The sequence below is a fragment of the Aptenodytes patagonicus genome, chromosome 12 (assembly GCF_965638725.1).
Source record: "Aptenodytes patagonicus chromosome 12, bAptPat1.pri.cur, whole genome shotgun sequence".
NCBI classification, from domain to species: domain Eukaryota; kingdom Metazoa; phylum Chordata; class Aves; order Sphenisciformes; family Spheniscidae; genus Aptenodytes; species Aptenodytes patagonicus.
In genome coordinates, this window is record NC_134960.1 from 22,412,939 (window position 1) to 22,435,952 (window position 23,014).

Consider the following 23,014-nt stretch of genomic DNA (forward strand, 5'->3'; position numbering starts at 1 on the left):
TTCTAAAGGGGATGTCAGGACAGCCCTAATGGCGATGGCAGTGATTTCATGCGCTGAGAGAAAAACCAAAATGTTGATGAGCACACCACCGTAACAGGTGATAGCAACTGTGTAGGAGAACTTGATTTGGCTTTTGTTGGGGAGGGCTGGTTCTTTGTTTATGGGTTTGTTTGTTTGTTTGTTTGTTTGTTTTTTCTTTAAAGAAAAGAAGATTTTGAGGGCTTTTGAAAGGGTGTGGCTGTTGATACAAATATTGAAAAGAACATCAAAACAGGTCAGCATATGTCATGACAATTTACGGGCGAGGAATGCAGTCCACAACCTGGGGGAAAGGGGGAGCAGGAAAAGAAAATTCCCTTTTCTAACACCTGCCTTGGGTGACACTCCTCTCCCTGAACGCTTTATGCTACGAACTACAGTATCAGCACACTTAGAGGAAAAAAAAACAACAGGGAAAGTCCCTATTGCTTTCCCTACTTTCATAATGCCACTGTTGAGAGAACCAAAAGGCAGGAATTACACCACGGGGAGAGAGAACCCTGAGGGCCCAGTTGTCACCTTCCATCCCCTCTCTTCCAGAGGAGAATCACAGGGGAGGACGAGGACACCGTTTTGGACAAGAAACCACAGCTGATTCCAGCACGGACTGCACTCAGCCACGGTAACAAGGCAGGAAGTAGGGCCGGGGGGGCACTGTCACCACCACAGCCTGCGTCTCTTGCACTCCTCCAGCAAGCTCGGGTGGAAACGCCACACACCAGCAAGCAAGAGCGTCTGCAAAGCTCATGCCGTGGCACCTCTCCTCGCAATCGGCAGTGCTTTTCTTCTGCGGGAGAACAACTCGCACCCAGAGCAGCAAACCTCCGCTGCGGACGGTAACTGCTGCCGGCTGCGGCAATACCTGCATCTCTTCCCCACGCCGAAGCAAGAGCCGAGGGGCTCCGGCGAGGACGCGAAGGCAGGTGCAAGGGTCCCATCAACACCCTTAAGCACCCGCCAAGCACCCACCGCCCGCAGGCCCCGCCGCCCGAGCACGGCTCCCACCACCGCCTGCCCAGGGGGCGGGAGGGAAGGGCGGGAAGGGGCGAGAAGGGGCGAGAAAGGGAGGGCCACTGACCGTGTCCAGGAGAGCGGGCGGCTCCGGCTGCGTCTCCTTCGCCGCGGGGCCGGGCGGCGGCGGCAGCGGGAAGTTGGGGCTGAAAACCATCAGGTCGCTCTTGCCCGCGCCGTCCGCCACGCACAGGCTCCGGCTCTGGCGCTGCGAGTACGACCAGCTCCCCACCTCGCTGGCGCACACCAGCGTCGCCGGCCCGCGCCCCGACAGCACGGCCGCCCGCGGCGCCCACCGCGACGCCCCGTACAGCACCACCGCCAGCAGGAACAGGCTCGACACCGCGCAGATCGCCACCACCAGCCACACGTTCGTCGCCGCCGCCGCCGCTGCCGCCGCCGCCGCCGCGCCGCCCTCCGCGCCCGCCGCCGGACGCAGCCCCGCCCCCGACGACGACGACGACGACGGCGAGCCCGCGGCCGCCAGCGCCGCCTCGCCGCCCTCCACCAGCGACACGCTCAGCGTGGCCGTGGCCGAGCGCGCCGGCTCCCCGTGGTCCCGCACCACGATCACCAGCCTCTGCCGCGGGCCGTCCGCCTCCTCCAGCGCCCGCGCCGTGCTCACCTCGCCGCTGTACAGCCCCACGCGGAACGGGCCCTTCCCCCGCGGCTCCCACAGCTCGTACCGCAGCCACGCGTTGTAGCCCGAGTCCGCGTCCACCGCGCGGATCTTCGCCACCACCTGCCCCGCCGGCGCCCCCCACGCCGCCCACGCCCACAACGCCCCCGACGAGCCCGGCCCCGACGCCGACGAGCCCGCGGCCCCGGGCCCCGGCCCGCCGCCCGCAGGCGCCAGCAGCGCCGGCGCGTTGTCGTTCTCGTCCACCACGAACAGCTGCACCGTGGCGTTGCCGCACAGCGGCGGCTCCCCCGCGTCCACCGCCCGCACCTCGAACTGCAGCACCTGCAGCTCCTCGTAGTCCAACGGCTGCAGCGCCCACAGGCGCCCGCTCTCCGCGTCCACCGACACGTAGCTCGACGCCGCACGCCACCCCACGCCCGCCGCCCCCGCCGCGCCCCCGCCGCCGCCCTCCGCCACCGAGTAGCTCACGCGCCCGTTGCCCGCCTCGTCCGGGTCCCGCGCCCACAGCCGCGCCAGCTCCGCGCCCGCCGCGTTGTTCTCCCGCGCCAGCACCGTGTACACGGCCTGCGCGAACGCCGGCGCGTTGTCGTTCACGTCCGACACCGGCACCCGCACCCCGCGGCTGGCGCGCAGCGGCGGCGCCCCGCCGTCCTCCGCCCGCACCTCCACCTCGTACTCCGGCACCCGCTCCCGGTCCAGCGCCTCCCGCAGCACCAGCGAGTACGAGCCCGCGAACGTCGCCACCAGCCCGAACGGCGCCGCCGGCCACACCGCGCACCGCACCCGCCCGTTCGCCCCCGAGTCCCGGTCCGACACGCTCAGCAGCGCCACCACCGTCCCCACCGCCGCGTCCTCCGGCACCGGCACCGACAGCGACGTCACCCACACCTCCGGCGCGTTGTCGTTCACGTCCACCACCTCCAGCTCCACGCTGCAGTGGCCCGACAGCGGGGGCGTCCCTTTGTCTCTCGCTTCAATACGAAAATCGAATATACTGACGTCTTCGAAGTCCAGGGTGCCCGTGAGACGGATCTCCCCCGTCTTTGGGTTGACGGTAATCACATCCCTTCCACTCAGGGGAAGGAAGTTGGTCGCCGTGTAGGTCACTTCACTGTTAATTCCATCGTCGGGATCTGTTGCGCTCACTTGAGCCACGAGCGTCCCCTCCGCAGCGCTCTCCGGCACCTGCACTTTGTACACCGACTGGTTGAACTGCGGCGCGTTGTCGTTGGCGTCCAGCACCGAGATCACCAGCTCCACCGTGCCCGTCAGCGACGGACGGCCCCCGTCCCTCGCCGTCAGCAACAACCGGTGCACGGGAACCGTCTCCCGGTCCAGCGGTTTCGTTAAAACAAGATCGGGAACAATATTTCGCTCATTCGATTTCTGTATATCCAGACGAAAATGCTCGCTGGGGCTGAGCGTATAGGAGAGCTGCGCGTTGGCTCCCACATCTGCGTCCGACGCGCCCTCCAGCGGGAACCGAGACCCCGGCAGCGACGTGAATTCCGCGATGCTGAGGTTTCTCCGGGCGGCGGGGAAGAGCGGGGCGTTGTCGTTGATGTCGGTGACCTCCAGCTCCACGTGGAAGACGCGCAGCGGCCGCTCCACCAGCACCTCCAGGCGCAGGGCGCAGGGCGCGCTCTTCCCGCACAGCTCCTCCCGGTCCAGCCGCGAGCTCACCACCAGCGCCCCGCTCGCCCCGCTCACCTCCACGCTCGCCCGCCGGCCCTGCGCCACCAGCCGCAGCCGACGCGCCTCCGGCTCGCCCGCCTCCAGGCCCAGGTCCTGCGCCAGCCGGCCCACCACCGTCCCGGCCTTGGCTTCCTCCGGCACCGAGTAGCGCACCTGCCCGCCGCCCAGCGCCCAGGCCGCCTGCAGCACCAGCACCCGCACCACGGGACCCCAGCACACGCCCATCGCCGCCGCCGCCGCCGGCACCCGACCGGGCCCCGCACGGCTCCCCGCCGCCGCCCGGACGCACCGGCTCTCCTGCCCGCCCCGCGCCGCCCCCCCGCGCTCACAGCCGGGCTCTCCGCCGCACCGGGGCGGAGCCGCCTCGCCGCGGAGCCGCCGTTTCTGAGCCTGCAGCGACACCGTGTGCTGCTCCGCCGCCTCACACGCTCCCCACCGTCGCCCGCGCCGCCGGCCCCGCGCCGGTCATCCCCTCGCTCCTCTCTTCCTTCCGTCCTCCTCTTCCCTTTTCTTCTTTCTTTCTTTTGTTCCTCTCTTTCCTTCTCTCTTTATTCCTTTTTTCGTGACTACTTGCTCTTTACTTGCACAGATTCCTTCCCTCCCTTCTTCCTTTCTCTTCCTTCCTTTCTCCTTCTTCCTTCCTTCCTTCCGTTATCTTTCTTCGGTTCTCTCTTCCTTTCATTTTCCTCCTTTTTCTCCTTCTCTTTCTGCTTTCTGCTCGTCCTTCTTCTTTTCGTTCTTGCCCTGCCGTGCACGATTCCTTACTCCCCTTTCCCTTCTCTTTCCGCCCTTCTCTCTTCTTTAACCCCTCCCCAGTCGCCTCCGGCGCCGCGGCGGAGACCATCCAAGACGGAGCCATCAGCGCTAATTACGGGGCATCAGCGCTAATTACGGGGCATCAGCGCCGGAGCGCGGTGCTCTAACCAGCGGGGGGGCTGTTAGGGACCACCTCCGTTCAGCGTCTAGAGGTAATGCCGGTGCGGTCTGGTCATCTTGTCTATCGCTTCTTCCTGCCTTCCATACTTCCTGCCTTCCCTTCTATTCTTTCTTCCTTCCTCCCTTGCTTTTTACTTCCACAGGTCCCTGTCTTGCCTTTTCCCTTTCCTTCTGCGATTTTTCTGCAAGATAACGTTGGTGCACCCTGGTAATCTCATTTACGGTTTCTTCCTTTGTGTCTTCTTCCTTCCTTCCTTAACTCCTTCCTTGCTTCTTTCCTTCTTTGCTTCTTTCCTTCTTTCTTTCTATTTCCTTCTTTCTTCCTTCCTCTCCCTCACCACCTTTGTCTGTACAGTGACAGCATCCGTGCACGCTAGTAAACTCATTCCTCTTTTCTGCCTTTATCTTCATTCTCTCTAGTCATTGCTTACTTCCCCTTTCCTTTCCCTTCCCTTCCCTTCCCTTCCCTTCCCTTCCCTTCCCTTCCCTTCCCTTCCCTTCCCTTCCCTTCCCTTCCCTTCCCTTCCCTTCCCTTCCCTTCCCTTCCCTTCCCTTCCCTTCCCTTCCCTTCCCTTCCCTTCCCTCCCTCCTCTTTCTCCTTCTCTTCCCTGTCCTTCCCTCCCCTTCTCTTCTTCTTCCCTCTTCGCCTCTTCCTCGTCTCCTTTACCAACGTGTTTGCTGCAGGACCACATCACTCTCGCCATGGAGCACGGACAGGCCCTCAGGCAAAAGCTCTTCCCTCTTCCTCACCGCTTTTCATCAAGCCTTCCACAGCGTCTCTCAGTACCGATGATGCCGACGTCCTCAACTCCATTCAGCACGTAGAGATAACATCGGGGCAGCCTGGTAATCTCGGCTATCGTCTCTTCCTTCCTCCCTTCCCTCCTCTTCCTTCTTTCTTTCATCTTTGCTTGCTGTTTCCTTGCATAGAGTCCTTCCTTTCCACCTTCCTTTCTCTTGCATTCCTTCTTCTTCTCATTTCCTCCTTCCTTTCTCATTCTTTTCCTCCTCCTTCTTCTTTCTTCATCTCTGCCTTTCTCCTTTTTTCTCTTTCCTCCTTCTTTTCCTCCTCTTCTTTTTTCTTCTTTGCCTCACCCTGCCCTATCCTTCCCTCTCCTACTTCTCTGCTTCCATCCTTGTCTATTCTCTTCTCTTCTTTTCCCCCTTTACCAAAACATTCTCTACATGCCTGCCCCTGCACCTCCCCTTCCCTTCTGGAAGAAGACCACACTCTTCAGCCTCCAGTCCTCTCAAGGACCCAGCACATAACACAGCAAGGCAATCGTACGGCAACGAACAGCTCTGCTACATCACAACAGAATCCTCCACCCTCGGAAACACAAGCCCAAGCCCCAGGTACTTGGACAGCTGTGCAAACACGCTCCAAAGAGTCCAAACAACCCAGGCAAGTCTCTCATTCGGGAACTCAAACCCATCACAGCCCAGCACGACAATCCTCCACAAAGGCTGGAAAAGAACGGGGCAAGCACAGCTCCCAAGCACTCCTCCTGTATCTCGATGAAGAGCTCTTCTTCGGGCCTCATTTTCACCTGCACACTGAATGTCAAGCTCTGGCTTTCCCTTTCAGGGAAGCCACAACAACACAGGGGCATAAGTCCCCATGGAATACCTCTCCCGCATTAGCATGGTCCACCCGTCAAACAGCCAAACAAAATCCAGGAGAGTAACACTACGGCATTTTCACTGAGAACATCCTAACACATCCACTCTGCAAAACGCATTGGGGTCCCTCCTCCATCCACTCACACCACGCTGTGCCTGGAAGCAGCAGGAAAGGAACGAGAGCAGGCAGGGGTGCTTTGCTGCTCCAAACCTACAGGCATTACAGCCCACGCAACATTCCGTCCATCCAACATCACTAAATACCACCACTGAACGGGAACAACAGTACATCTGTCTCTCAAACACATCTTCTTTACGTATCAGCAACTTACCTGTAGCATCACTGGTTGCTTCTTCAGAAAAGAAACATTTGCAAAACAGGACAATGGGATTTAAAGGACATTTTCCCTTAAGGTTATGAGAGATTTCTGGGGTTGCTGGACAGAGAAAAAATCACTCATTTTCTGCCAAAATTTTGAAACCATTGTACAGTGCGCTCCTTGAGCTCTGACAGTCTTGGTGCCGTGACCTCTTCCCTGGGGAGCCCGTTCCAGTGACCAACCACCCTCTCAGTGAAGAACCTTTTCCTAACGTCCAATCTGAACTTCCCCTGACGCAGCTTCATTCCATTTCCTCGTGTCCTATTGCTGGTCACCAGAGAGAGGAGATCAGCACCTCCCCCTCCGCTGCCCCCCTCGAGGAAGTTGCAGACTGCGATGAGGGCACCCCTCAGCCTTCTCTTCTCCAAGCTGAGCAAACCAAGTGACCTCAGCCGCTCCCGATAAGTCTTGCCCTCAAGACCCTTCACCATCTTGGTCACCCTACTCTGGACACACTCGAATAGTTTGATGTCCTTCTTATACTGAGGCGCCCAAAACTGCACACAGTTATCCCGCGATAACATCGACTGGCTCTTTCAGTACCCTGGGGTGAATCCCATTGTGCTTCATAGACCTACGTGCCTCCAGCTGGAGCAGCAACTCTCAAACAACTTCAGACTTGGCTGGGAGTTTAGCGTTCCCCCACTCACGCTCCTCCAACACAGGGCTCCAGGGCTCCCAGGGCCCATCATCGGTGTTAAAGACAGAGGCAGAGCGTGGCATTATACATCTCTGCTTTGTCTACATCCCTCTTTGTGAGGTGGCCGACCTCATCAAGTAATGGACCGATGTTATCTCTGACCCTCCTTTTGCTGTTAACATCCTTAAAAAAGCCCTTTCTGTTGCCCTTCACAGTGATGGCCAGATTGAACTGAAACACAAGCCCAAGCTCCAGGTACTTGGACATCTGTGCAAACATGCTCCAAAGAGTCCAAACAATGCACAGGGGGTCTTTTCTTCAGGAACTCAAACCCATCACAGCCCAGCACGACAATCATAGAATCATAGAATCATAGAGTCATTAAGGTTGGAAAAGACCTCTCAGATCATCGAGTCCAACCATCGACCCAACACCACCACCCACTAAACCATGTCCCTAAGTGCCTCATCTACTCGTCTTTTAAATACCTCCAGGGATGGGGACTCAACCACTTCCCTGGGCAGCCTGTTACAATGTTTCACCACTCTTTCAGTAAAGAACTTTTTCCTCACATCCAATCTAAACCTCCCCTGGCACAACTTGAGGCCATTTCCTCTCGTCCTATCGCTAGTTACTTGGGAGAAGAGACCGACACCCACCTCGCTACAACCTCCTTTCAGGTAGTTGTAGAGCGCGATGAGGTCTCCCCTCAGCCTCCTTTTCTCCAGGCTAAACAACCCCAGTTCCCTCAGCCGCTCCTCATAAGACATGTTCTCCAGACCCCTCACCAGCCTCGTTGCCCTTCTCTGGACACGCTCCAGCACCTCAATGTCTTTCTTGTAGTGAGGGGACCAAAACTGAACACAGTATTCGAGGTGCGGCCTCACCAGTGCCAAGTACAGAGGCACGATCACTTCCCTACTCCTGCTGGCCACACTATTTCTGATACAGGCCAGGATGCCATTGGCCTTCTTGGCCGCCTGGGCACACTGACGGCTCATGTTCAGCCAGCTGTCAACCAGCACCCCCAGGTCCTTTTCCGACGGGCAGCTTTCTAGCCACTCTTCCCCAAGCCTCTAGTTGAACTTGGCCTTGTTGAACCTCATACAATTGGTCTGGGCCCATCGATCCAGCCTGTCCAGGTCCCTCTGCAGAGCCTTCCTACCCTCGAGCAGATCAACGCTCCCGCCCAACTTGGTGTCGTCTGCAAACCTACTGAGGGTGCACTCGATCCCCTCATCCAGATCACTGATAAACATATTGAACAAGACCGGCCCCAAAACTGAGCCCTGGGGAACACCGCTCGTGACCGGCCGCCCACTGGATTGAACTCCATTCACCACAACTCTCTGGGCCTGGCCGTCCAGCCAGTTTTTGACCCAGCGCAGAGTACACCTGTCTAAGCCGTGAGCCGCCAGCTTCTCTAGGAGAATGCTGTGGGAGACGGTGTCAAAGGCCTTGCTGAAGTCCAGGTAGACCACATCCACAGCCTTTCCCTCATCCACTAGGCGGGTCACCTGGTCATAGAAGGAGATCAGGTTGGTCAAGCAGGACCTGCCTCTCATGAATCCATGCTGGCTAGGCCGGATCCCCTGGTTGTCCCGCTCATGCCTTGTGAGCGCCCTCAAGATGAACCGCTCCATAATCTTCCCTGGCACCGAGGTCACGCTGACAGGCCTATAGTTCCCTGGATCCTCCTTCCAGCCCTTCTTGTAGATGGGCGTCACATTGGCAAGCCTCCAGTCATCCGGGACCTCCCCCATTAACCAGGACTGCTGATAAATGATGGAGAGCGGCTTGGCGAGCACCTCCGCCAGCTCCCTCAGCACTCTCGGGTGGATCCCATCCGGCCCCATAGACTTGTGAGCGTCCAGGTGGCGTAGCAGGTCATTGACTGCTTCCTCTTGGATTATGGGGGGTTCATCCTGCTCACCGTCCCTGTCTTCCAGCTCAGGGGGCCGAGTACCCTGAGGATAACTGGTCTGACTGTTAAAGACTGAGGCAAAGAAGGCATTGAGTACCTCAGCCTTTTCCTCATCCTCGGTGACAATGTTCCCCCCCGCATCCAATAAGGGATGGAGATTCTCCTTGGCTCTCTTCTTGTCATTAATATATTTGTAAAAACTTTTTTTGTTGTCTTTAATGACAGCGGCCAGATTGCGTTCTAGCTGGGCTTTTGCCTTTCTCATTTCTTCTCTGCACGACCTAACGAGATCCCTGTACTCTTCTTGAGTCGCCTGCCCCTTCTTCCACAAGTGGTAAACTCCCCTTTTTTTCCTGAGTCCCAGCAAGAGCTCCCCGTTCAGCCAGGCCGGTCGTCTTCCCCACCCATTCTTCTTACGGCGTACAGGGACAGCCTGCTCCTGCGCCTTTAAGACTTCCTTCTTGAAGATCGTCCAGCCTTCCTGGACCCCTTTGCCCTTCAGGACCGTCTCCCAAGGGACTCTCTCAACCAGTGTCCTGAACAGGCCAAAGTCCGCCCTCCGGAAGTCCATGGTTGCGGTTTTGCTGCCCCCCCTCCTTACTTCACCAAGAAGCGAGAATTCTATCATTTCATGGTCGCTAAGCCCAAGATGGCCTCCGACCACCACATCTCCCACCAGTCCTTCTCTGTAAACAGCAGGTCGAGCGAGGCACCTCCCCTGGTAGGCTCACTTACCAGCTGTGTCAGGAAGTTGTCTTCCACACACTCCAGGAACCTCCTAGACTGCTTCCTCTCTGCCGTGTTGTATTTCCAGCAGACGTCCGGGAAGTTGAAGTCCCCCACGAGAACAAGGGCTAGCGATTGAGAGACTTCTGCCAGCCGCTTGTAGAATGCTTCATCCGCCCCTTCATCCTGGTTGGGTGGTCTATAACAAACTCCCAGCAGGATATCTGCCTCGTTGGCCTTCCCCCTCATCCTTACCCATAAACACTCAACCGTATCATCATCACAATCGTTGAGCTCTATAATCCTCCATGAAGGCTGGAAAAGCAGGGGGCAACCACAGCTCCCAAGCACTCTTCATAATCCTTGAGGAAGAGCTATTTTTCCTGACTCATTTTCACCTGCACGCTGAATGGCAAGCACTTGCTTGCCCTTTCAGGCAGGCATGCAATGCCAGAACAACACACCAAGAACCTTGTTACGCAAGGGATTTACTCCGCATGGAATACCTCTCCTTCGTTAGCATGATCCACCCATCACACAGCCAAACAAAAGCCACGAAGGTAACAGCACGATATTTTCACTGAGAACATCTCCTTGATGCCCAACACTTCCACTCAAAGAAATGCACTGGGGTCCCTCCTCCCTCTGGCCTTGCTGCCACCTGCTCACCCTGTGCCTGGAAGCAGCAGGAAAGGAACGAGAGCAGGCAGGGGTGCTTTGCTGCTCCAAACCTACAGGCATTACAGCCCACGCAACATTCCGTCCAACCAACATTACTAAATACCACCACTGAACAGGAACAACAGTACATCTGTCTCTCAAACACATCTTCCTTAGGTATGAGCGACTTACCTGTAACACCAGTGATTCCTTCTTCAGAAAAGAAACATTTGCAAAACAGGACAATGGGATTTAAAGGACATTTTCCCTTAACGTTATGAGAGATTTCTGGGGATGCTGGGCAGAAACAAATGACTCACGTTCTCCAAAAGCCTTGAAAACGCTGGACAGTGCGCAGTGCTCCCTTAGGCACTTCTATCACAGGGGAAGCAGAAGGGAGGCCTGAAAGCTAAGGACATTCTCTCAAAGTGAAACTTAGCTCAGGAGAGCGGAAAAGCCATCCCCCACGCTGATGGGAAATCACACAAACGTCGGCCACCTGACAGCTGCCAAAATTCTCCAGTCTGCATCTCATCCACTGTGACCAATACAGTGACGATGTGAGAGAAAAATAAACCAGAAGGGAGGGCAGTTTTGGTGAGAGGAGGGAAGAAAACCAAAGGATCCCATTCCATTGTCTTGAAACGCAAGGTTTGCCAACATCCTGAATACGGAGACCACTCCTTCCCCTCCCTAGCAAGACAAAGAGCAGAGAGAAGACCAAGGAAGGTTCAGAGAAGGCTGGCAGCATGAGCCAAATTTCAGAGAGCTTCTGTTTGACCAACAACATTCCACGTCACAAACAAGTGATGAAAGGTGCATATGGCAGTTATCGTCACAAGCAGTAATACCACGGAGAACAACAGGGCGCGAGGATGTGCAGAACTTGTGGAGGTCCTGAGAGGATCCCGGGCAAACAGCCCTGTGCGCCGGGGCTCTTCTCAAGTTTTTCTACTGGCATCCTCTATCCCGCGCCATGGGGAATGGCATCTCCACAGCTAAGCAGACATTCTCCAGTCCTTCCCCAACGACACAGACCATGTTCTACCCAGCATCTCCATTTCCAGCAGGCAAGACCTTCAATCCCCTGATCAAACTCACCCTCCCCGTCACACAGGCTCAAGCCCTACTCGGTACCACTCACAGGATCACTGCCACAATACCCAGACATTGCTCCACCCCAACGACATGCCCAGCTCTAAACCCAGCTCTGAGCGTGACCCAGACCCTTGCACATCCCCACCTTCCCTCATGATCGGCATAAAGAACTTATGGAAGGCTGCAAAGCCACACAGCACCGGGCAGGCTCTTCCCAGCTGTGTGAACTCCACCCGGAAATGCTTTTGCCTGTTCAGCAATCTCAGATGGAAACACCACAGAGCTGCACATTGCAGTTCTTGAGGATTCTGTGATTAGAGCTGTGACGGCTCGGATCCCACTCCCCACAGATTTTATTCTTCAAGAGAACCACACCAAATGCTGAAGCGCAAGCACACTCGCGATACCAACTGCGTGGGAAAATTTCTACCATAGCAGAAGAGAGTTGGGCTGCTCTGCAGGGTTTGGCGTGTCCCTGCATGTAACCACAGGAGTAAAGCATGACAAGGGGACACAGCATTTGTACTGTCGGCCCACTGTGCAAGTGCACAAGGAGGAGAAGTCAAGAGCACAAAGTTTATACCCACCTCAACATATGCCCTTAAAAATCCTGCCTGAGGAGGACGCAGGAACCGTCATGGCAACATCAACGGCTGTGGAAGCTACTACAGATCACCACCACTACACAAGGACACCGGGTTGAAGAGCTTCCCTCCCACAACACCTTTCCCAAAACAGCAGCAAAAAGCTGCACCAGACAGTACTCAGCAGTCTGCATCTCAGCCCCTCTCACCAACACATTGCCTACGTCAGGCAGGCACCAGCACAAGGGACTCTCTCTGCTGCCAGATAGTCATAACCTCAAAGGACGCTGTGGGCATTTCAGTACCACACAGTATCTCACAATCAGGAAGGCCTCCAACTCCAGACCCTTGGAGCCTGGGAAAGGATCCTGGGCAGGAACACTCCGTGCCCATCCTACCTCATGCTTTCCGCTAGGCATCCTCCAGTCCCCACTCTGCAACAAGCATTCTCAAGACAAGCACATCAGATCCCATTCTTGTCTTCTTACGACATGGCCCACGGTCTTCCCAAGGAGTTCCACTTCCCTCAGACAAGTCTTCCCACTGCTCAAGGTCACCCTGCACATCAGGACATAGCCAGGCCCTACTCAGTGGCCTCAATCCAAGCAGTGCAGACACTTCCCATCAAGGAGAGCACCACAAAAAACACACACAGGTATCATAGGCACAGTGTCGGCAGACTCTCTGCTGCTGACCCTTCGTGTTTGGCAATGCTTCAGCTATCGCAGAGGGAAACGTGGCAGACCTGGGACCAATACCCTTTCTAAAGGGGATGTCGGGACAGCCCTAATGGCGATGGCAGTGATTTCATGCGCTGAGAGAAAAACCAAAATGTTGATGAGCACACCACCGTAACGGATGATAGCAACTGTGTAGGAGAACTGGATTTGGCTTTTGTTGGGGAGGGCCGGTTCTTTGTTTATGGGTTGGTTGGTTTGTTTGTTTGTTTGTTTGTTTTTTCTTTAAAGAAAAGAAGATTTGGAGGGCTTTTGAAAGGGTGTGGCTGTTGATACAAATATTGAAAGACCATCAAAACAGGTCAGCATATGTCATGACAATTCACGGGCGAGGAATGCAGTCCACAACCTGGAGGAAAGAGGGTGCAGGAAAAGAAAATTCCCTTTTCTAACACCTGCCTTGGGTGACACTCCTCTCCCTGAACGCTTTATGCTACGAACTACAGTATCAGCACACTTAGAGGAAAAAAAAACAACAGGGAAAGTCCCTATTGCTTTCCCTACTTTCATAATGCCACTGTTGAGAGAACCAAAAGGCAGGAATTACACCACGGGGAGAGAGAACCCTGAGGGCCCAGTTGTCACCTTCCATCCCCTCTCTTCCAGAGGAGAATCACAGGGGAGGACGAGGACACCGTTTTGGACAAGAAACCACAGCTGATTCCAGCACGGACTGCACTCAGCCACGGTAACAAGGCAGGAAGTGGGGCCGGGGGGGCACTGTCACCACCACAGCCTGCGTCTCTTGCACTCCTCCAGCAAGCTCGGGTGGAAACGCCACACACCAGCAAGCAAGAGCGTCTGCAAAGCTCATGCCGTGGCACCTCTCCTCGCAATCGGCAGTGCTTTTCTTCTGCGGGAGAACAACTCGCACCCAGAGCAGCAAACCTCCGCTGCGGACGGTAACTGCTGCCGGCTGCGGCAATACCTGCATCTCTTCCCCACGCCGAAGCAAGAGCCGAGGGGCTCCGGCGAGGACGCGAAGGCAGGTGCAAGGGTCCCATCAACACCCTTAAGCACCCGCCAAGCACCCACCGCCCGCAGGCCCCGCCGCCCGAGCACGGCTCCCACCACCGCCTGCCCAGGGGGCGGGAGGGAAGGGCGGGAAGGGGCGAGAAGGGGCGAGAAAGGGAGGGCCACTGACCGTGTCCAGGAGAGCGGGCGGCTCCGGCTGCGTCTCCTTCGCCGCGGGGCCGGGCGGCGGCGGCAGCGGGAAGTTGGGGCTGAAAACCATCAGGTCGCTCTTGCCCGCGCCGTCCGCCACGCACAGGCTCCGGCTCTGGCGCTGCGAGTACGACCAGCTCCCCACCTCGCTGGCGCACACCAGCGTCGCCGGCCCGCGCCCCGACAGCACGGCCGCCCGCGGCGCCCACCGCGACGCCCCGTACAGCACCACCGCCAGCAGGAACAGGCTCGACACCGCGCAGATCGCCACCACCAGCCACACGTTCGTCGCCGCCGCCGCCGCTGCCGCCGCCGCCGCCGCGCCGCCCTCCGCGCCCGCCGCCGGACGCAGCCCCGCCCCCGACGACGACGACGACGACGGCGAGCCCGCGGCCGCCAGCGCCGCCTCGCCGCCCTCCACCAGCGACACGCTCAGCGTGGCCGTGGCCGAGCGCGCCGGCTCCCCGTGGTCCCGCACCACGATCACCAGCCTCTGCCGCGGGCCGTCCGCCTCCTCCAGCGCCCGCGCCGTGCTCACCTCGCCGCTGTACAGCCCCACGCGGAACGGGCCCTTCCCCCGCGGCTCCCACAGCTCGTACCGCAGCCACGCGTTGTAGCCCGAGTCCGCGTCCACCGCGCGGATCTTCGCCACCACCTGCCCCGCCGGCGCCCCCCACGCCGCCCACGCCCACAACGCCCCCGACGAGCCCGGCCCCGACGCCGACGAGCCCGCGGCCCCGGGCCCCGGCCCGCCGCCCGCAGGCGCCAGCAGCGCCGGCGCGTTGTCGTTCTCGTCCACCACGAACAGCTGCACCGTGGCGTTGCCGCACAGCGGCGGCTCCCCCGCGTCCACCGCCCGCACCTCGAACTGCAGCACCTGCAGCTCCTCGTAGTCCAACGGCTGCAGCGCCCACAGGCGCCCGCTCTCCGCGTCCACCGACACGTAGCTCGACGCCGCACGCCACCCCACGCCCGCCGCCGCCGCCGCGCCCCCGCCGCCGCCCTCCGCCACCGAGTAGCTCACGCGCCCGTTGCCCGCCTCGTCCGGGTCCCGCGCCCACAGCCGCGCCAGCTCCGCGCCCGCCGCGTTGTTCTCCCGCGCCAGCACCGTGTACACGGCCTGCGCGAACGCCGGCGCGTTGTCGTTCACGTCCGACACCGGCACCCGCACCCCGCGGCTGGCGCGCAGCGGCGGCGCCCCGCCGTCCTCCGCCCGCACCTCCACCTCGTACTCCGGCACCCGCTCCCGGTCCAGCGCCTCCCGCAGCACCAGCGAGTACGAGCCCGCGAACGTCGCCACCAGCCCGAACGGCGCCGCCGGCCACACCGCGCACCGCACCCGCCCGTTCGCCCCCGAGTCCCGGTCCGACACGCTCAGCAGCGCCACCACCGTCCCCACCGCCGCGTCCTCCGGCACCGGCACCGACAGCGACGTCACCCACACCTCCGGCGCGTTGTCGTTCACGTCCACCACCTCCACCACCACCTTGCAGTGGCCCGACAGCGGAGGGGAGCCTTTGTCTCTTGCTTCTATTGTAATCTCGTAACTGTCCATTTCTTCGTAGTCTAATTTCCCTTGAAGTCTGATTTCTCCTTTGTTTTCATCTACAGTGAACATTTCTTTTACTTGAGCAGCGACACGCCTACTAAATAAATATATAATATCACTATTGATCCCTTCGTCCAAATCCGTGGCACTGAGCTTGGTTAACAGAGTCCCGCGCTCTGAACCCTCTACGACTTTCACTTTGTACACCGACTGGTTGAACTGCGGCGCGTTGTCGTTGGCGTCCAGCACCGAGATCACCAGCTCCACCGTGCCCGTCAGCGACGGACGGCCCCCGTCCCTCGCCGTCAGCAACAACCGGTGCACGGGAACCGTCTCCCGGTCCAGCGGTTTCGTTAGAACAAGAGCCAATGACGCGCTCTGTTCATTATTCCCCTGATGATCGAGACTGAAGTGCTCGCTGGGGCTGAGCGTATAGGAGAGCTGCGCGTTGGCTCCCACATCTGCGTCCGACGCGCCCTCCAGCGGGAACCGAGACCCCGGCAGCGACGATTCCGCAATTGTAAAGGCTTCTTCGTTCACGGGGAAGAGCGGGGCGTTGTCGTTGATGTCGGTGACCTCCAGCTCCACGTGGAAGACGCGCAGCGGCCGCTCCACCAGCACCTCCAGGCGCAGGGCGCAGGGCGCGCTCTTCCCGCACAGCTCCTCCCGGTCCAGCCGCGAGCTCACCACCAGCGCCCCGCTCGCCCCGCTCACCTCCACGCTCGCCCGCCGGCCCTGCGCCACCAGCCGCAGCCGACGCGCCTCCGGCTCGCCCGCCTCCAGGCCCAGGTCCTGCGCCAGCCGGCCCACCACCGTCCCGGCCTTGGCTTCCTCCGGCACCGAGTAGCGCACCTGCCCGCCGCCCAGCGCCCAGGCCGCCTGCAGCACCAGCACCCGCACCACGGGACCCCAGCACACGCCCATCGCCGCCGCCGCCGCCGCCGCCGGCACCCGACCGGGCCCCGCACGGCTCCCCGCCGCCGCCCGGACGCCCGCCTTAAGGGCTCCCCGGCAGTCGCGGGGCGCTGCTCCGTGCTCCGCCGGCGCGCCCGGCCCAGCCCGCCGCATCCTCCCTCCCGCCGCCGCCCGCCCGCTGACGGCAACCGCGACAGCGGCTCGGGGAGGAGCTGCCTCCCTCCCGCGGGTTCACGGCGCCTTCGCGGCCAACAGCGGCACCTGGTGTCCGACCGCGGCTCCTTCCGCCAGCAGCCTCCCCCTGCCGTCCTCCCGCGCCATGCAGCGGCGTTCGGCTCGAGGAACGACGGGCCGTGGCTCCGCCCGCTCGGCCGACAAGCTCCGCGATTTCCCTTCGAAACATTTCCCTTCGTCAAAAACGATAATAGATGGTTCTCCTCTTCTCCATCTCTTCTCTCTTCTCTTCCTCTTCTTTCTTCCCCCGCCTCTTCCTCTTCTCTTCCTTAAAGGCACTTTAATTGATATATACTTGCCAAAATGTTTCCTAAACGCCTACATTAACCCAGAAATCACACCTGAGAAGGTCTTGACTGAAAAGAACCCGCCCCACTTCTGATCTCCTGACTTTGTCTTCCCTACACGTTGTTGAGGAGGCATAACTCAGTTTCCTCATTTACTTCTTTCTTTGCAAAGAGAATTCAGCTGTTTCCTCTACAGAAGACGACTGTATCCTTGATCTTCCGTCTATGGAAAGTACTCACGTCTCCAAAAGACATAGATTCACATGGAATTTATTTGTGTCTAGTGCAGCAACGCTAAAAACAAGCAGAAACTGCTTACTTTTTCATGGCTTCGTGCCAGTGACGTAGCTGAGCAATCCCATGCACTCTCCTTGGTTTTCATACAGTAAACAATAGAGTGAGAACAACATATTACAAAGAGTATCTGTGTCTGTCCATAACAGAATGATTATGCCTTTTGAAGTATAGGTCCAACCTAAGAAACCATCAGTGCATACAAATTCCAAAGACTTTCAACTCCATCAGTGACTCCTTAACGCTATATGTCAGTCTAAACATAACCCACATAGCACAAATCCTCTCGGAAGGGTGAAATAGCTCAGGGAACCTGAGCTCTCCAGTAGTCTTTATGTGTCTCAGTAAAGTATTTCCTGTAAGTTGTACTCCCCGCTTGTAGCTGCGCAATGAATGACCAGTTCTTTCTTACCTTTTTAGGCAGGTAGGCACTCACAGTACAGCAAAACAATGTGACCATGACTGATGGAGATGAGCCGCTGCAGGATACAGTACAGCCATCCACCCACCACATAACTGAAGACAACACAAAAGGGTTGCACCACTGCTCTGGCAAGGTACAGTTCATCTCACAACGTGTTTCCAGGCTCCCACCTCATCCACTGACATAAACACACCAGGGCCCCTTCTCTACGCCACTATGGACGCTTGCTGCTACCCTGCTGCACAGGCCAGGCAAGCAACACGAAACGGATGATTTCACAGGGTAGCAACTTGCTGGTTCTACCACAGAAGCATAAACGATGCAACAGGAGGTCAAAACAAAATGAAGATACCAAATGCTAAAAAAACCCAGCTAGGTCTGTCGATGGGTCATCTTTAAATACACCTGTTGCTATTCTAACAGTTGTCTTGATTTATTTCCAGGTCTCCATTGTCAGGGCCAAGCTCAGGGATTGCTCTTCATGATTTCGGGGAAGTAGGGCTGGAAAAGCAAACAGGTTTTGTCCAGCCTCTCAAATCGCTGCTGTATTACCAGTGTTTCTGTATCCACTTCTATGAAGGTGGAAACAGAAATTAAACCTGAAGTCTCACAGCATTCTCTCGAGGTAAACATCCCCTTAAGGGACTACAAGACAGTGAACCACAGCGATGGCAAGGGGCACAAATTCTGAAATCAGTCCACGCTATTTGGCAGCATGGCTCTCGCTCCCAAGTACTGACACAACTCCTGAGAAAGGCAAGCTTAGCCACGCTGTCTATGGAGGAATCAGCAGTTTCAAGTGTCATCCCAGTTCATATTCACATGAGCATCATAAGGCACACACACAACGAGACACGAAATAACAGTTTATTTTAAAAAGTATTCTCAGGAAGGAAAAAAAAAAAAAGGAAATACAAAGCCTACCACTGCAGGGTACATGGAACTAGCAAAGTCAGGAACCATAGCTGAGGTGCTTCTACAAATGTATTCGCCTACCAAAAACAAGTCCTCTAGCAACACATCTTGCCTAATACAGCACTATAGCTGCATGTTTTTCACACCTCCCTTGGTTCGTGCTCTTCTGCCGTTAAGTACTTTGTATTAGAAAGTACATTTACATCATACTTAGAAAGGGGCAACGTGAAATGCTTCTACTAAATCCTGTAGTACTTCACAAACTAATATATGCCATGCAAGGTGAACAGAGAAGACCCTGGAGTACCAACTGTGGTCACCTTGCATCAACTCTGTTTCAGAGGAGAATCAAAAAAGGACAACAGACTTCTGATTAAGAAAAGACTGGATACCAGCACTTCGCAACAGCCAAAAGCAAAAAGTTAATTGAAAGTGCCCTACCTGCAAGACAGGAAAACGTACAGAAATGAAGACACTCCATACAAAATGAAAGAAGGCTGAAAGAGGCACTTAGAGTTGTCATTAACTACACAGATGGCAGGAAAACCGAAACTGGTCACTTGAGCAAGGTAATAAGGTCAACACTGCAGTAGGGCAGAGATCTTTGCCAGGCGCTGTGCCATTTAATAGCTCATCAAGGGATCTCAAAAAGTCATGGAGAGTGATATAACAAAGGTTATGGGAGATAATACCCTATGGAGTGGAGTTAAAATACAGGTCTGCTGAGAAGAACTCCAGAGAGGGTTGATGACCCTGAAGACCTAGGTGGGAAAATGGCAAAATATTTTCCATGCAGGACACCACAAAGCTGAGCAGATGAGGGAAAAAATGTGGCTTCAACAGAGACTGTAACTGACTTTGAAACAATCATTTAAGGTTCTGAAATTACATCTTTGGCATAGAGAAGACAGTGATGTGGATATATCAGCTCTGTTCTCGGTGCCAATCAAAAAGGTAAGACTTATGGAGACCACGGAAGAAAACAATACATATCATTCAACTTTGTAGAAACATAAGGTTCACCAACACCTTGAATATTCTGTGGAGGTCCTCCCTTTCTTAACATGGTGAGAAGAAGAGAGAAGACCACGAAGAGTTTCAGAGAAGGCCAACACGATGACCAAAGATTTAGAGCAGCTTCTGTTGGAGGAACATTTCCTCGTGTCAAAAAATAAAAGTCTGAAAGGGAACACGACAGAGGTCTCTAAAGCAGAAGTACCATGAAGAATGATAAGGAGCAAAGACATGAAAAAATAGATTGGACAACACCGCGAGAAAACCCATCCACCTTTAACACGTCCACCTTTCAGGATGGGTTTGTACTAGACATTTCCACACATCTTTTAAATCCCAACTTCTACTCCCGAACACTCCATCTCCTCTACGAAACAATACGAGGTGCTACACAAAACAGAAGCCTACTTTATCACACCTCAGCTAGAAATGAAGGAGCAAACGATCACGTGAAGATATTAGCATTGCGGTCGTGGCGCTATGGAAAATAGCTGCAAAACGGCTCCAAGCAATTCCGTGCCCCAGGAAGATGAGAAAGGGGCATAAAAAATTGCAGCAGTGCAACAGCTTGCAGAGGAAGAAGACACAAGAAACATTTCAGTCAGCAGAGAGTACACAACTGCCAAGCACCGCCCGCAGGCCCCGCCGCCCGAGCACGGCTCCCACCACCGCCTGCCCAGGGGGCGGGAGGGAAGGGCGAGAAGGGAGAGAAGGGGCGAGAAGGGGCGAGAAAGGGAGGGCCACTGACCGTGTCCAGGAGAGCGGGCGGCTCCGGCTGCGTCTCCTTCGCCGCGGGGCCGGGCGGCGGCGGCAGCGGGAAGTTGGGGCTGAAAACCATCAGGTCGCTCTTGCCCGCGCCGTCCGCCACGCACAGGCTCCGGCTCTGGCGCTGCGAGTACGACCAGCTCCCCACCTCGCTGGCGCACACCAGCGTCGCCGGCCCGCGCCCCGACAGCACGGCCGCCCGCGGCGCCCACCGCGACGCCCCGTACAGCACCACCGCCAGCAGGAACAGGCTCGACACCGCGCAGATCGCCACCACCAGCCACACGTTCGTCGCCGCCGCCGCCGCTGCCGCCGCCGCCGCCGCGCCGCCCTCCGCGCCCGCCGCCGGACGCAGCCCCGCCCCCGACGACGACGACGACGACGGCGAGCCCGCGGCCGCCAGCGCCGCCTCGCCGCCCTCCACCAGCGACACGCTCAGCGTGGCCGTGGCCGAGCGCGCCGGCTCCCCGTGGTCCCGCACCACGATCACCAGCCTCTGCCGCGGGCCGTCCGCCTCCTCCAGCGCCCGCGCCGTGCTCACCTCGCCGCTGTACAGCCCCACGCGGAACGGGCCCTTCCCCCGCGGCTCCCACAGCTCGTACCGCAGCCACGCGTTGTAGCCCGAGTCCGCGTCCACCGCGCGGATCTTCGCCACCACCTGCCCCGCCGGCGCCCCCCACGCCGCCCACGCCCACAACGCCCCCGACGAGCCCGGCCCCGACGCCGACGAGCCCGCGGCCCCGGGCCCCGGCCCGCCGCCCGCAGGCGCCAGCAGCGCCGGCGCGTTGTCGTTCTCGTCCACCACGAACAGCTGCACCGTGGCGTTGCCGCACAGCGGCGGCTCCCCCGCGTCCACCGCCCGCACCTCGAACTGCAGCACCTGCAGCTCCTCGTAGTCCAACGGCTGCAGCGCCCACAGGCGCCCGCTCTCCGCGTCCACCGACACGTAGCTCGACGCCGCACGCCACCCCACGCCCGCCGCCGCCGCCGCGCCCCCGCCGCCGCCCTCCGCCACCGAGTAGCTCACGCGCCCGTTGCCCGCCTCGTCCGGGTCCCGCGCCCACAGCCGCGCCAGCTCCGCGCCCGCCGCGTTGTTCTCCCGCGCCAGCACCGTGTACACGGCCTGCGCGAACGCCGGCGCGTTGTCGTTCACGTCCGACACCGGCACCCGCACCCCGCGGCTGGCGCGCAGCGGCGGCGCCCCGCCGTCCTCCGCCCGCACCTCCACCTCGTACTCCGGCACCCGCTCCCGGTCCAGCGCCTCCCGCAGCACCAGCGAGTACGAGCCCGCGAACGTCGCCACCAGCCCGAACGGCGCCGCCGGCCACACCGCGCACCGCACCCGCCCGTTCGCCCCCGAGTCCCGGTCCGACACGCTCAGCAGCGCCACCACCGTCCCCACCGCCGCGTCCTCCGGCACCGGCACCGACAGCGACGTCACCCACACCTCCGGCGCGTTGTCGTTCACGTCCACCACCTCCAGCTCCGCGCTGCAGTGGCCCGACAGCGGGGGCGTCCCTTTGTCTCTCGCTTCAATACGAAAATCGAATATACTGACGTCTTCGAAGTCCAGGGTGCCCGTGAGACGGATCTCCCCCGTCTTTGGGTTGACGGTAATCACATCCCTTCCACTCAGGGGAAGGAAGTTGGTCGCCGTGTAGGTCACTTCACTGTTAATTCCATCGTCGGGATCTGTTGCGCTCACTTGAGCCACGAGCGTCCCCTCCGCAGCGCTCTCCGGCACCTGCACTTTGTACACCGACTGGTTGAACTGCGGCGCGTTGTCGTTGGCGTCCAGCACCGAGATCACCAGCTCCACCGTGCCCGTCAGCGACGGACGGCCCCCGTCCCTCGCCGTCAGCAACAACCGGTGCACGGGAACCGTCTCCCGGTCCAGCGGTTTCGTTAAAACAAGATCGGGAACAATATTTCGCTCATTCGATTTCTGTATATCCAGACGAAAATGCTCGCTGGGGCTGAGCGTATAGGAGAGCTGCGCGTTGGCTCCCACATCTGCGTCCGACGCGCCCTCCAGCGGGAACCGAGACCCCGGCAGCGACGTGAATTCCGCGATGCTGAGGTTTCTCCGGGCGGCGGGGAAGAGCGGGGCGTTGTCGTTGATGTCGGTGACCTCCAGCTCCACGTGGAAGACGCGCAGCGGCCGCTCCACCAGCACCTCCAGGCGCAGGGCGCAGGGCGCGCTCTTCCCGCACAGCTCCTCCCGGTCCAGCCGCGAGCTCACCACCAGCGCCCCGCTCGCCCCGCTCACCTCCACGCTCGCCCGCCGGCCCTGCGCCACCAGCCGCAGCCGACGCGCCTCCGGCTCGCCCGCCTCCAGGCCCAGGTCCTGCGCCAGCCGGCCCACCACCGTCCCGGCCTTGGCTTCCTCCGGCACCGAGTAGCGCACCTGCCCGCCGCCCAGCGCCCAGGCCGCCTGCAGCACCAGCACCCGCACCACGGGACCCCAGCACACGCCCATCGCCGCCGCCGCCGCCGGCACCCGACCGGGCCCCGCACGGCTCCCCGCCGCCGCCCGGACGCACCGGCTCTCCTGCCCGCCCCGCGCCGCCCCCCCGCGCTCACAGCCGGGCTCTCCGCCGCACCGGGGCGGAGCCGCCTCGCCGCGGAGCCGCCGTTTCTGAGCCTGCAGCGACACCGTGTGCTGCTCCGCCGCCTCACACGCTCCCCACCGTCGCCCGCGCCGCCGGCCCCGCGCCGGTCATCCCCTCGCTCCTCTCTTCCTTCCGTCCTCCTCTT

The 23,014-nt window shown here is 58.9% G+C and overlaps 1 protein-coding gene and 2 pseudogenes across 1 annotated transcript; all 3 read right to left on the reverse strand.

The window, feature by feature from the left end:
- Positions 1–295: 295 nt before the first annotated feature.
- Positions 296–3,613, reverse strand: LOC143166264 (protocadherin alpha-8 pseudogene; annotated as a pseudogene).
- Positions 3,614–13,018: 9,405 nt separating this feature from the next.
- On the reverse strand, positions 13,019–16,477 carry LOC143166265 (protocadherin alpha-6-like). The gene is made up of 2 exons (XM_076350454.1): positions 13,841–16,477; positions 13,019–13,045 (listed from the first exon to the last, which is right to left on the reverse strand). Exons 1-2 carry the CDS (start codon positions 16,475–16,477, stop codon positions 13,019–13,021), a joined length of 2,664 nt encoding a protein of 887 aa, XP_076206569.1.
- Positions 16,478–18,028: 1,551 nt separating this feature from the next.
- On the reverse strand, positions 18,029–22,736 carry LOC143166266 (protocadherin alpha-6 pseudogene; annotated as a pseudogene).
- Between the last annotated feature and the right edge of the window lie 278 nt (positions 22,737–23,014).

Coding starts and splice junctions, on each gene's coding strand:
- LOC143166265 (XM_076350454.1), bottom strand. CDS start 16,477: ATGCGGCGGGCTGGGCCGGGCGCGCCGGCGGAGCACGGAGCAGCGCCC. Junction 13,046..13,840: donor CGCCCGCTCTCCTGGACACG/GTCAGTGGCCCT, acceptor TCTTTCCTCCAG/GTTGTGGACTGCATTCCTCG.